Below are 14287 nucleotides of genomic sequence, written 5' to 3' on the forward strand. Positions count from 1 at the left end.
GGGTCTTCCTTTTTTCACATTCAGCTGTATTCCTAGCACGCTGCCCCTAGCAGTCCCTCAGTGGGTATTGCTGCTTCCCCTCTCTCAATCCCTACAATCCTGCTCTACTTTTCTCTCTAAAATGTCTTCCCTTCCAACCAGATGTAACTGATTTATGTATGGTGGGTTTTGCCTGCCTCCCTCACTAGAGTGCCGGCTCCAGCAGGGCCCAGATTCTGTTTGCACACTGTTGCATCTCAACAGATTAGAATGACACATGGCACATAGTAGGTGCTGCACAAATATTTGTTGGAAGAAAGAAAAGAGAGAACGACAAAGAGGAAGGAAGGGGGGAAATGAAGGAAGGAAAAAAGCAAAGATCGTAACTCCCACATGGGCTGGCAGGTTGTCCCTCCGGAGGAAAAGACCCAGTAAAGAGCTAGCGCCCCCACCAGGTTGGGCCTGGGGCCTCCAGACCTGGAGCACAGAGCTGGAGGGCCCCGCTAGGCGGGAGGGGGCGGGGCCCGTCTCAGGTGGGGGGGTGGGGAGGGCTAGCTCTGGCCCCGCCCCCATATGCCCCGCCCCGCCCGGGAGCCCCGCCCCACCCGTCAGCTGGCCCGGGCTCCCGCCCGGCTCCGCTCCGACCTTGCAGCGGCGCAGCCAGGGTGGGAGGAGGGGAGGAGCGGCGGGAGGAGCGGCGGGAGGAGCGGCGGGAGGAGCTGAGCGAGTGCAGTGCCGGGCGCAGTCTCCAATGAGCCGCGCGGAACCTGCGCCCCTGACGACCCGAGCCCCCTGCGCCCTTTCCCTACGGCTCACCTGGTGCCAGGTAAGGTAACAGGTAAGAGCGCGGCGCCCGGGTCCCCCGAACACGTCGTTCTCAGGCCGAGGTGCCAAGCCGGACACAGGCTGGGGGCGTCTGGGGCCCCCTGCCTCCGAGGTGGAGTAGGCAGCACCGTTGGAGGTGGCAGCCTTCCGGGAGCCTTCTCGCCCCCGCTCCTGTCCCCAGGCGTCCTCAGCTGCAGGTCCCAGCCCCCCATCCCTGCAGCAGCATCCTTTCCACGCCCGCAGGACGAATGTTGCTTGCTTTTTTTTTTTTTTTTTTAACTCCTCACGCGCCGCTGCCTCTTGGAAAATTGTGGGGGTGGCTTTTGGGGAGGATCATGCGATGGCTGTTCTCCCCCCAGGATCGGAATGGTGCGACTTCCCGTGGCTCCCCACGTTCTACAGCGGGTGCCTGCCCACGGGTCCTGAGCACCCTGGCTGTGGCAGAAGCCCAGGGGGGCCGACCTGGGCCTGCCTTACCCCTCAGTTTCCCCCGCTGGTCAGTGGGCTGACGTTCCACACGCATTCACCCTGGCAGTAAGCCTGTGGGTTCCCAGGGGCTCCTCCCTTATTTCTGGATCTGTGTTAAAACAGGATGGCTCCTTCCCCCACCTGATGTCATTAAAAACAGCTTTAAGCTGAAGCTGGTCTGTCAGGATTCACTGTCCTGCCCTCTGCCCCACCCCCTGGAGACAGGCTGGCCTCCATCCCTGCCTCAGAGGGCAGGTGGCAGGTGACCAGAGGAGGGTTATAGAAAGGCCACCGTAGCTCCCCAGCCACGAGTTACCTGAAACAACTTTCCCAAGTCTCTGAGAGAGGGCAAGTCCCAGCATGAGATGCAGTGGGCTGAGCAAGGCTGGAGTCAGGATGGCACAAAGTGGACCCAGCCCCGTCCTGGCACTGCATCCGGAACACCCCTGCCCCGTGACACAACCCTCCGTTAGCCAGTGTGCTGAGCAGTGAATGGGCCTTTCTGCTGCTGTGTGATGACCGTATGGGGTGAAAAGTTAGGAGTGGACCAAGATGCTTGGACCACCTAGGTCCGTGAGTAGCCTGGGCACGTGCCGTCCAGAAAGTCCAGTGTTGGGTTTCAGTCCTGCCTTTGTCTGGTCTCTGCATGCCACTTATCTTCTCCAGGACTCTGTTTCCCCATCTCTAAAGTGGGGGTGATCATGCGAGGACCTCCCACAATAGTGGCAAGGATGAATTCGAATGGGAGATGCTGGGCACTTAGCCCATTGTTTGGCAGTGAGTAGCACGCCGTAAACAGTAGCTGTTACGGTTGTAATAGTAGTTGTCATTTATTATTTCCTATGTGTTGCACTTTCTTTCTGTGCAGCTGACAGCGGTAGGTGCCCTGACCACCATTTCTACTGAGACAAAGCCTTCGGCAGGACCCCCTATGGGGATGGGGTCATTTGCTAACCCTGTGCCATTCCTTAGCTTCTGGGGGCAAGCTGAGTTGCCCCTGTCTTCCCCAGGCTTTGTCACATCCTGGGCAGTGCCTGCTCTGGCCTCTGGCCACCACCTTGTCCTTGTCCCTTGGGCCACTCTCGTCACCCATGTGCTCACACTTTGCCCTCCAGCTCCACCTGGCTGAGCTCGGCTGCGTCCTCCAGATAACGGAAGCTGGAGAGCGGGGCTGGGCCTCCAAGCAGCCCGATGGTCCTCATTCTCCGCTCCTCACAGTCTTGCCTAGTGGTCTTGTCCCTTTCACCCTCCTGCTCAGTAACTTGAAAAATAACAGAGTAGCCTGTCCCCACCGAGGGCTGTAACCCGACCCGAGTTGGATTCTGCTCCATCAGAGCCTAGAGTACAAGGACTCAGCACTTGGGAGTATGAGGCCTTGGTGCTATAGCTGCTCTGTCCTCAGCTTGCTGGGTGACTCTAGACAGGCTCCACCCCTGCTTCCCTGTGCCTCAGTTTCCCCGTCCATACAATGTGATTCAGATAGTCTGTAATGCTGGAGTGTGAAACTTTGCTTATTCTGGTGAAGGTAGACAGCTGGGGTACCCGTGTTGATGGCTGTCAAATGGGGTTGACGTCACCCCAAGTGGAGGGATGTTGGGAAGGAACTCCCCCAGGGACTGGGAGTGGGAGCAGGAAGAGTAGGCCAAGTCCCTCAGCTCGTCTCGGGCAGATCTGCCTCCTGTTCTACTTCTGAACCCCAGCTCCCTTCCAGGGCTAAAGGACTCCTTGTGCCCACCAAGAGGTGAGCAACAGCCAAGGTGGCTGGCAGGGCCTGGGTAGCAGGCGGTGGCTTGGCCCGGAGGCCTGGTGCGGCACTGGGCCAGGATCATCCCTCCCTGGGCTCCGAATCACGCTCACCCACTCACTGGCTTCCCGAGGCCTCTGCATTGCAGCAGATGGAAGCCTTTGCTGGCAGCCCAGCTGGGGCTCGGGGTGGAGCAGGGAACTGGGCAGGGGGTGTCTGTTCCCACCAGCCCTTGCCCTGCTGCCTCCCCTGCCCCTGGTCCCATTCAGCTCTGGCTTTCCTTGGAGCCCCAGCTGCTGACAGGGGATCCTTCTCTGGCACTGACTTGAGTCTTACCTGGAAGTGCTAGGCTTTAGACAGGGCCCAGGCTCAGGGGCTATTAAGCCTGGGTCCTTTCTGCATCTCAGACTCCACCTCCCCCAGCGACATTAGGTGGTCTTGCCTGCCCCTGGAGAGGCTGTTTTGAAGCATTAGGGCTTTGGAGCTGAGAGCAAAGACTTCTGAACTCCACAGCCTGGGTTCACATCCCAGCTCTGCCACTTCCTAGCTGTGTGATCTGGGACAGCTCACTTAACCTCTCTGTGCCTCAGTCTTCTTGACTGTAAAATGGAGATAATAATAGATCACAAAGTCCTTGTGAAGATTCATGTATTTAAATCACATTCATGCATTCAAGTCCTTACACAAACACTCCCTATCAGCACTTGAATTGACAAGTGTTTTAGCTTCATAGTTTAGAGCCCAGATTCTGGAGCCAGATAGCTCTGGGTTCAAATCCCGCTCTGCTACTCACCAGCTGTGTGATCTTGTACAAGTTCATAATTTCTCTGGGCTTCAATCTCTCCATCTGCTAAATGGGGTTGAGGATAGTACAAACCTCACATGTTGTTTCAAGGGTTAAATAAGCAAACACATATAGTGCATGGCCTGTATAAAAGGCTGGGCCTGGGGCTTCTGGCTGGCTTACTCAGTAGAGCATGTGATTCTTGATCTCAGGGTCATGAGTTCAAGCCCCATGTTGGGCATGGAGCCTACTTAAAATATAAGATAAAGTTAAATGCTATTTAGAAAAAAATTTTTAAAAAATTCTATAAGGGACACCTGGGTGGCTCAGTCGGTTACGCCGCTGCCTTTGGCTCAGGTCATGATCCCAGGGTCCTGGGACCGAGTCCCCCATCAGGCTCCTTGTCCAGTGGGGAGCCTGCTTCTGTCTCTGCCTGCCACTCTGCCTGCTTGTGCTCTCTCTCTGACAAATAAATAAATAAAATCTTTAAAAAATAAATAAATAAAAATAAAAATTCTATAAAAGACCAGGCCCAGAGGAAGGGCTATGTTACATAACTGTTTGCTTATACTTACTAGGCACCTGCTCTGCTGTACAGAGTTTGAGAGTTAGGTGCTGGGATCCTTTACATATTAGCCCAAGTCCTGCCTTGGGCCTTTGTTGGCAGAGTGATATGGGGCACATGCTTTTGCCTCTTTGTGCCTCAGTTTCCCCCAACTACATATGGGAATGTGGAAGCAACTGCCTCATGGGGTTGTGGGGTTTCTGTCACTCCAGAATGTGAGCCATTAGCCTTTGGGCACCAGAGCTGTAGGGGAAAGGGTCTCTCTAGCTGACCCCCATCCCAGTCACTACTCAGAGTGACCCCTGCTGGCGTTCCATGCCTTTCCTTTCCACGCGGGAACTCCAGAACTTTGCCCATTTTGCAGACCAGATGACAAATACCCCAGGAAGAAAAGGGATGGACCCAAGTCAAGAGGTAGCACTCAGAGGCACACCCCTAGCCCAGTCCCCATCCTGCCCTGGATAGGTCCCACTTCCAAACACTGCCATCAGGCCCACATCCTGCCATGTCCCTGCAGCTCCTGGGGTCTCCTAGGCACTGGCTCAGCCCCAAAGGGCCCAGTGTTTGGGGGGTTGCTTTGGCCAAAGCAGACATCAAACTCCAGAAAACCAATAGGGCCTAGGGCAGGGGGTAAAGGGCAACCTGGGCTGAAGGAAAATATTCTGGAAACTTTCAGGCAGATGTGAAAGTCCCTGGGTTGCTCTAGGGCCTGTGGCCAACCACACCATCCCCCTGACTTCTTGGTCTAAGGCCGGAGTTGGGGAGAACAGGAAACAAACATTTACTATGCACCCACTGTATACAGTGGTAACAGTCAGCAGCAATGGGTATGTGCCAGGCACTGTGCCCAGAGCAGATGTTCATGCACCGAACTCATGCTGTTTTAAAAATGAGGAAATGGGTTCAGAGAAATTAGTAGTAGTGCGGTAGTAGTAATGTACAGTATTACTAGTAATGTACTAGTAATGTATAATAGCACTAGTACTCATACTAGTTACTAGTAGTAAAAACAGCACTTTTTGCTTATCTCAGTTGCATCCAGATGCCGTCACCCTCACCTCCCTGACCCTGTGGGATCCCTCAAGCACGTCGGCGCCCTCCTGTCTCAGGGCAGTGGCAATGTCTGTTCCACCCGCGGATGCTTCCCCCAGATATCTGCGTGTCGGGCTCCCTAACCTCTTTTCAGTCTTGCTCAAGTGTGACCTTCACAGTAAGGTCTTCTCTGGACCCCCTATTTACAACTGTTCTCCCCTCCCCATCGCCCCCCAATTCCCTGCACCCCATTCCTCCCCCCCCACCCCAGCCCTTAGCTCTTATCACACTGTATCATTTACTTATTGTGTTGGTCTGTCTCTGACGTGGGTGTGTCATCTCCGCAAAATTAGGGATCTTTGTGTTTGTTCATTGTTAAATCCCAACACGCAGAACAGAGTCTGGCCCACCCAATACCCACTGATTCTCAGGAAACACTCCTTGAATGAGTGGGATGTTCCCACCAGTCCTATGACTTCGGTGCTCCCGTCACTGCCCTCTCACAGATGGGGGACACCAAGGCACACAGCCACCAAGGCGCAAACCTGAACCCCTTGCCCTGTTGCCCCCAGTAGGTCTGGCCTCGCCCCACGGACCATGGCCTTGCCCCCATGAGCTAGAGCCTGTTCCTTGGCACGCACCCACCGCCAGCCAGCAGGATGCAGCTGTGGAAGGCGGTGGTGGTGACCCTGGCCTTCATGAGCATGGACGTCGGCATGACCACGGCCATCTACATCCTCAGCCACCTGGACCGCAGCCTGCTGGAGGACATCCGCCATTTCAACATCTTTGACTCGGTGCTGGACCTCTGGGCGGCCTGCCTCTACCGCAGCTGCCTGCTGCTGGGAGCCACCATCGGTGTGGCCAAGAACAGCGCCCTGGGGCCGCGGCGGCTTCGAGCCTCCTGGACGGTCATCGCCCTCGTGTGCCTCTTCGTGGGCATCTACACCATGGTGAAGCTGCTGCTCTTCTCCGAGGTCCGCAAGCCAGTCCGGGACCCATGGTTCTGGGCCCTCTTCGTGTGGACTTATATCTCACTCGCCGCTTCCTTCGTGCTCTGGTGGCTGCTGTCCACGGTGCGGCCGGACGCCAAAGCCCTGGAGCCGGGGGCTGAGGCCGAGGCCGACGGCTTCCCGAGGGAGCCCCGACCCCCTCGTGAGCAGGCATCGGGGGCCACGCTGCAAAAGCTGCTGTCCTACACCAAGCCTGACGTGGCCTTCCTTGTGGCGGCCTCCTTCTTCCTCATTGTGGCAGCTCTGGGTAAGTGAGTGCCTGGCAGGCACCCTGGAAAGCAATTTGTGGGGGGGAGTTATATAACCACTGCATCCTTCCTCTTAAATCTTTTGACATTTTATTCACATGGTTCAACATCAAATTGATGTGAAGAGGTGAATACTGAGAGTTCCATTCCCAGTTCTGCCTCTGACGGTCCTGATCTCCCTGCCGAGGGCTAACTACAGGAAATGTTCTGGAAGCTTCCAAGTGGGTGTGAAACCACTTTTATTCATTTCTTGTATACATTCTCCCAGTGTTTCCTGATGAAAGCCAAACAAGCAAAAACGGACCTGTTACTCTCACTACCTCTCACACGTTACTTCGTGTCTTGCTTTTACCAATTAATGACATATTTTAGAAATTTCCAGTCAGTACCTCATTCCTTTATTTGGCTGCATAAGAGTCCCCTGTGAGGCCAGTCCAGAGATTATTTAGTTAGTCTCCTTTTCTTGGCCCTTCGAGTTGTTTTGAGTTTTTTCTCTTACAGTAAATAACCTTGTTTGTACACATTCCATATAAATGTGGGTGTATTTGTAGGATAAATTCCCAGAAGTGGGATCACTGGGTCAAACAAAGCATTTTTTGTAACAGAGCAGGATATACTAGAGACTGTCAGAACACGGTGTCTGTGGTTAGAGTAAGTACTGTGTGGTGAAACTTTTATTTTAGGTACGTGTGCCTGCGTGTGAAGTGAGTGTGTCCGGGTTTGTTGTGTAAAATGCATTTGTTACTATTGGTTCTGGCCCAAACAGTGTGAAAGCGCTTCTTCAGATAAGGCGGGTGGGAAGGTGACATCTCAAGGTCAAAATTCCATGGGTTCCGGGGGCCACGAGCACTGGACATGCATTGCAGTCCTGCTCCCTACCTGGCTGTGTGCTTGTGGGCGAGTTATCAGGCCTTCCAGAGCCTCGCTTCCGTGAAATGGAGACTGTTAGCATCCCCCATGTTTCCTGACGTTGGAAAACTTGAATAAAACGGATAGGAGAAGGGCAGGTCCAGAGCTTGGTACAGTGTGGTAAGTGCTCAGGAATGTTAGCCATTCTGAGTTGTTACACCTTTAACAGACAGCGTCTGGGAGTGGCCCCAAACCCAGACTGTTCTCAGAGAGGACAGGCAGGCCCCAGAGCTGACCCCTGTCCTCTCACTATCGACCTTCTGCCCTCTCAGTCCCAGACCCTCTGCTGCTCTGTGATTTTATGCAAGTTACTTAACCTCTCTGGGTCTCAGTCTCCTCATCTGTTAAATGGGCATAATAGCAGTACCAGTCGTGATCGGGCTTATGAGGTTCAGCAAGCTAATATGGATAAGACACTGCAAACAGCTCCTGGAACCTGGAAGGCTCCCAATATATTTTAGTGCCTGTGAGTGTTGGGCAGACCCTTTTCCATTTAACCAGAGAGTTTTCCCTGCTCATGTTTCAAGGTCCCAATATCCCCTCCTCCAAGAAGCCTTCTTGGATTACAGTGACTGCAATTCTTTATCTGCACCTCAGCTGTAGCACTAGTGACACGAAAATCATGAGTCCACTGTCCTGCTTCCCCTACCAGGCTTTGAGCCCCTTTGGGCCATTTTGGCCAGGTCTGACTCACCCCGGGTCCCTCCCCACCCCAGCCCACAACCTGGTACAGAGGCCGGCTCATGGAATGAATGAGCACATAACCATCCCGCTTGTGTAGCCAGATGTCACCCATGACCTCGTTTCCGCCCCCTGCTGGGGCCCTGTTGTCAGCTGCTGTGTGCTCGGGGAATACAGATGTCCTAAAATACCGCGGAGCAGAGTCTGCCAGCCTGCAGGACTGCGTGGAGGTTAAGGGCTTGGACTCGAGATCAAGCCCCCAACTGCACTGATCGCCTGAGTCAAGGTTACGGAACCTGGCCAAGCCTCAGCTTCTCATCCCGAAAGTAGGGTTTTGCTGGGCTCTTGTGAAAGTTGGGTAAGCTGGAGCACGGTGCGGGGAAGAGTGAGTACTTCCCACAAGGTAGGGACTGTGACTACTGATAATTCTCAGTCAGCCAGTGGAGCATCTCCTAGTACATTACAATCTTTTTATATTGGGTTTCACAGCAACCCGACTAGAAAACCTTGGGCAAATACCTTTGCCTTGATTTCCTCATCTGTAAAATGGGAAGAGTCATGATACCACACCTATGAGATTATTGGGGGGCATATGGGATTTGAAAGAGATTTGGAAGCAGATATCCAGGGCAACAATGCTCTACACAGAGGAAACAGCCCGTGCAAAGGTCCTGAAGCAGGAAGGTGCCTGGTTGTGAAAGGAAAGCGGAGGTCAGTGTAGCTGGGGTGGTGTGGGAGGGTAGACGGAAAGAGAGTAGAAGATGAAGTCAGGGCAGTAGCAGGTGCCTGGTCCTGTAGGGCACCACTGGCCACTGTAAGGACTTTGATTTTTACCTTGAATGAATTGGAAGCCTGAGGAGTGACCAGGTCTGACTGGGTTTCCTAGGGCCCCACTGTGTGCTGCGTGGAGAACAGGCTGATGGGGACAAGGGTGGCAGCAGGGAGAACCAGGAGTTGGCTGAGAAAGTCCAGGTGAGGTTGGAGACTTGAACCCAGGTGGGAGCAGTAGGGACAGTGGAAGAGGTTGGATCTGGAGGTACTGTTGACCTTGAGCAACATGGGGGCAGCTTGAAAACGCTGGTATGACTTCTGACTCCCCAAGAGCTTAACTACTAATAGCCTGCTGTTGCCCAGAAGCCTTGCTGGTCACATAAACAGGAGATTAGCACATATTTTGTATGTCCTATGTATCATACACTGTATTCTTACAATCAAGTGAGCTACAGGAAAGACAATGTTGCTAAAAGTCATAAGGAGGGGCACCTGGGTGGCTCAGTGGGTTAAGCGTCTGCCTTCAGCTCAGGTCATGATCCCAGAGTCCTGGGATCGAGCCCTGCATCGGGCTCCCTGCTCAGCGGGGAGCCTGCATCTCTCTCTCCCCTTGCTCCTGTTCTCTCTCTCTCTAAAAGAAAAAAAAAGAAAGAAAGAAAGAAAGAAAAGTCATAAGGAAAATACATTTATAGTCCTGTAACGTGTTTATGGAAAAAAAACCTATGTGTAAGCAGACCTGCACAACCCGTGTTGTTCAAGGGTCAGCTGTATTTTGAAGGTGGAGCCCCAGGATATGCCAGTGGATTGGAGAGTTTCATGCGATTCTTGCACGGATTTTTTTTTTTAAGATTTTATTTATTTATTTGACAGACAGAGATCACAAGCAGCAGAGAGGCAGGCAGAGAGAGAGAGAGAGGGAAGCAGGCTCCCCGCTGAGCAGAGAGCCCGATGCAGGGCTCGATCCCAGGATCCTGGGATCATGACTTGAGCCGAAGGCAGAGGCTTAACCCACTGAGCCACGCAGGCGCCCCATTCTTGTGTGGATTTAACAAGAGTTTGTGCACATGCTTGACACAGTGCCTGCTCCCCAGGAAGGGCCCCCAAGTGTCTGTTGTGCTTAGTATTATCATTGATGTTTACTGGAGCTGCCTTTGGAGCTCGCTGATGCCCTTGTCTTCCCCGCGGGTGAACTGAGGCCAGACTTCAGCTCAGGTGGGCTCCACAGTGGTGGTGAGGGACCCCATCTAGCAGAGGACCATGGGGACCAAGGCCCTCAAGGCTGCCACCTTGTGGTCCCTGTGCCAAGACCAGCAGAGGGCAGCAGAACCCCATAGAAGGCCTCCCTGTCTCCCACAGAGCTGGCCAAGACTCCTTCGAGGACCCTTACTGAGCTCCTGCTGTATGCCAGGCCACGCCCGTGGGAGGAGCCATAGTGGCAGTGAGGACAGGCCTGGTCTGACCACCTGCAGTCCCGTGTCCATCGTTCCCACAAGTTGAGAGCGGGCTTTCCGGGTTATTGGGAGGGAAGGGGCTAGGAAGGAGCCCCTACATGGGAGGCCAGTTTGCATCTGAGTCCTGGCCTTTCATCTTACCTGCCCTGTGCCGTGTGACCTCTGGTGTCCCAGGCAGAGCACTCCGCCTCTGATCTCCCATTCACCTCTGTGAAATGGGGGTGAGTCCCGCTCGCCCCATCTCCCCACTCCACCTGGCATGTTCTGAAGATACAGGAGGATAACAGGTGGGAAATCATGGCAAAAGGCAAAGCGCTCCACCCAAGGGGCCGGATGGCGATCTCCAGCAGTGCCAGGCACCGAGTGAACTTCGGCCGTGTGGCCCATCTTTCAGCTTCACTGCCCTCGTCTGCAACACGCAGTGATAACAGGCCCAGCTGCCATGTCTGTGCAGAGGGGACAAAGTCCCATGGCTCCGCACGCTCAGGCCTGGTGGCTGTTATTAACAAGATCGCCCCAGGCTATATCTGTTGAATAACCCGTGTTTCCTGCTCTGAAAAGAGGGGGGCCTGAAGCTGTATGGGCCCTCACCCCACCTCCTGCCAGGAGTTCGCCAGGAGAGAGTACCCAGTTAGTGGAGCGAGCGGAGGCAGGGTACGGGCTCCCCTGGCTACAGACGCCCCCTGAGCCCTCCTTGTCTCCTGGCAGGAGAGACCTTCCTTCCCTACTACACTGGCCGGGCCATTGATGGCATCGTCATTCAGAAGAGCATGGAGCAGTTCAGCACGGCCGTCATCGTCATGTGCCTGCTGGCCATCGGCAGGTAGCATGCTCACGCCCCCACGCCCCGCCTCTCCAGGCCCGCGGCAGGGGGAGGGAGGTCGGGGAGGCCCCGGAGAGGGCCCTGGAGAGCCTGTCCCTCAGCCCTTCATCATGGTAACCAACAACCAAACAGGCTCAGAACCTGTATCCACTGATGGATCGCTGCCCTCGAATCACACCCTCTTGGCCCGAAAATTGGCTTCAGGCCTTGAGGCTCCCCTTTCACCCTCCCTGGCTACTTTCCAAGCGGGAAACCAGGGACAGCCTCATCTGTGCTGTTCTGGAAGGAAGAGGGGTCTGGCTGGCAGCCTGGGGTCCCTCGTCCCCAGTAAACACAGTCCCCTATCTGCCCTCATCATGGGGACTCCAGCTGGGGAACAAGGGAGGATGCATGGTGGTGCCAGCCCTGGAAGGGGGCCCAAGGTTGGGTCCCTCCCCGTGTCTGCCCTGCGAGGGGCCCACACCTGCCAGCCGCGGGAGGGGGCAGCCGGGGTGATGGCTGTGGGTTGCCACAGGACGTCGTGCTCTGTGTAACATCTCTTATCTGCAATTAGCTCATTTGCCGCAGGTGTTCGGGGCGGCATTTTTACCCTCATATTTGCCAGACTGAACATTCGCCTTCGGAACCGTCTCTTCCGCTCACTGGTGTCCCAGGAGATGAGCTTCTTTGATGAGAATCGCACAGGTTGGTCCTCCAGCAGCCCGGGGTGGCCTCTGGCAGGGGGCGCGTCTCACGCTGGGGGTTTCGATGGCTGGCTTTTCCCGAGATCCTGTTCAGGATAGAGACACCCTGGGAGGCCCCGCCGGAGGCCTTCGGGAAGCTGGCCTGCTGGCTGAGGTTTGGGTGTGAGCTGTGGCCACTGTAGCAGGACGTTGGCCAGGCCACCCGAGGTCCCTGCAGGAGCCAAGAACTTGCTTTCCACTGTTCTTTGGGAACCACAAAGGCTAGAACTGTCCAAGCCTGGGGCCAGAGAGGCTCAGCTCGAAGCGGGTGTGAGGCGTGGGGCGCAGGGCACTACAGTATCCGGCCAGGATCCCAGGCTCTCAGACAGACTGGCCCTGGTTCCAACACTCGCTAACTTAGACCCTCTGAGCCTCTGTTTTCTCATCTTGAAAATGGGAACGATAGTAGGAGGCAAGTGCTGAAAATTTCTCCTCCTTCCTCCCCCCAGCCCAGATGATTGCTTCTCCCTGAGGGAAGAGGGGGTCATCCCCTCTGCCAGTGACAGGGAGGAGAGATGGGTTTGGTTCCGACTCGGTCAGGGACAGGCCGTGTGGCACCAGCTGAACCTTCCCTTTCTGATCCTCAGCTGCCTCCCCCATACCGTGGGACGTGACCTCAGAAGATGCTAGTGCCGAGGGCCAGGCTCAGAGCACCCCTCAAGGGGTGTCTGCTCTTCTCTCCCCTGCTCCCCTCCCCACCCAGAAAGGAGGGGAGGCCCGAGCTCCCTGCTGCCTGTCTCAGAAGCCCCTTCTTGTCTCCTTGCCCCCAGCCACGGTGGCCCCGTTGCCACAGTGGGAACTGAGCTGCCTGTGTTCCAGGGGACCTCATCTCCCGCCTCACCTCGGACACCACCATGGTCAGCGACTTGGTCTCCCAGAATATCAACATCTTCCTGCGGAACACGGTCAAGGTCACGGGCGTGGTGGTCTTCATGTTCAGCCTCTCGTGGCAGCTGTCATTGGTCACCTTCATGGGCTTCCCCATCATCATGGTGGTGTCTGACATCTACGGCAAGTACTACAAGGTAGGTCCCCCAGGGTCCCTGCTGGGGTCTGCACAGGGCTCCGGAGTGAGGGAGGAGCCTCACGAGGGGTTCTGGGGCGGCCCTGGGGGCTACTAAAGGACTCGTCCACCCACCTGTGCGTTCGGTCATTCAGGGGATCCTTATGAATCGTGTCCTGATCCCAGGCACCAGGATCTATCAGTGGAACAGAAAAGCTTCTGCCCTCAAGGGGCTCATGTTCTAGTGTAAGAGGCAGATGGTAATTGACAGCAGGAATAGCAACAGTACAGAATGATGAAAGGTGGTGGGTGCTAAGGAGGAAAATAAAGTTGGGGGGGCAAGGCAGGTGGCACCTGAGAAGGTGACATTTGAGCAAAGAGGGGGACATCTCCAGGGAAGCATGTTCCAGGCGGAGGGTGGAACCAGTGCCAACGCCTTGAGGTGGGAACGTGCCTGGTGTATTTGAGGAGCCTCCGGGAGGCCAGTGGGGCTGGAGCGCGCGTGAGGGGGCGCGACAAGGAATGAGGGACAGGAGGTGACAAGGTCAGGCTGTAGGCCTTTGCAAGAACTTTGGTTTACACTGAGCGCAGAGCTCTCTGTCTTTCTGGAGAGTGTCGATGTGGGGGTGGCTCAGGCCCCAGGATCCAGGCCCTCACCCGCAAAGCAGCTAGGGGCAGGCTGTGGGCCCCTCTAGCTGCTCCTTGACGCTGCCTCTGCCAGGGAGGCGAGCCTGATGAGCGAGACCCCTGCCTCAGCCTCCTCCTGCTCCCCGCCTTGGTGGGTGGTCCGAGCCGCAAGCAACTGAGGCTGGGTTGAGACAGGTGCAGGCAGCTCCTTCCCCAGGGACCAGGCCTGAGGGGACAGGGGGCCTCCTGGACAGGAGCGACCCGCTCACTTAGAACCTTTGGTACCCATGGCATGAGGCCAGCCCCCAAGTGCATCCTATACCCCACAACCACTGTGGCGCCTTCTGGCAGAGCCCCGTACCCAGCAGGGCCCTCTCCCCCCCCCACCCCGTGATTCCCGGTCGGGGGCCTCTGTTTTCCTCCCTGAGTAGAAAGAGTAAATATATGAGTTGGAGCCATTTCCCTTCCTCTGCTCCCCACCCCGCCCTTCCTGCCTTCCGGCCAGCCCCCAGGACAGGGCAGGAAACCCTAGAGCTTCCCCCCATTTACCCGCCCTGCACACCCCAGTCCCCGCCTTCAAGTTCAGTTGGGCGGGGCCTCGAGGAAGCTCTGGAGCTCTCCTGCTGGGACCTGCATGAGTAC

At 55.7% G+C, this 14287-nt stretch overlaps 1 protein-coding gene across 1 annotated transcript in view; it reads left to right on the forward strand.

Moving 5' to 3' along the window:
- Positions 1–677: 677 nt before the first annotated feature.
- LOC111156457 (ATP binding cassette subfamily B member 9) overlaps positions 678–14287 on the forward strand; it is a 27175-nt gene continuing 13565 nt past the window's right edge. The window contains exons 1-5 of the mRNA XM_022517376.1: positions 678–805; positions 5973–6657; positions 11179–11293; positions 11847–11977; positions 12835–13040. Of these exons, the coding sequence (XP_022373084.1) occupies positions 6057–6657; positions 11179–11293; positions 11847–11977; positions 12835–13040 (1053 nt within the window). The 5' untranslated portion in view covers positions 678–805; positions 5973–6056. The remainder of the gene's footprint in view (positions 806–5972; positions 6658–11178; positions 11294–11846; positions 11978–12834; positions 13041–14287) is intronic.

This window comes from Enhydra lutris, unplaced genomic scaffold (assembly GCF_002288905.1).
Source record: "Enhydra lutris kenyoni isolate GAN:26980312 unplaced genomic scaffold, ASM228890v2 scaffoldscaffold46, whole genome shotgun sequence".
NCBI lineage: Eukaryota > Metazoa > Chordata > Mammalia > Carnivora > Mustelidae > Enhydra > Enhydra lutris.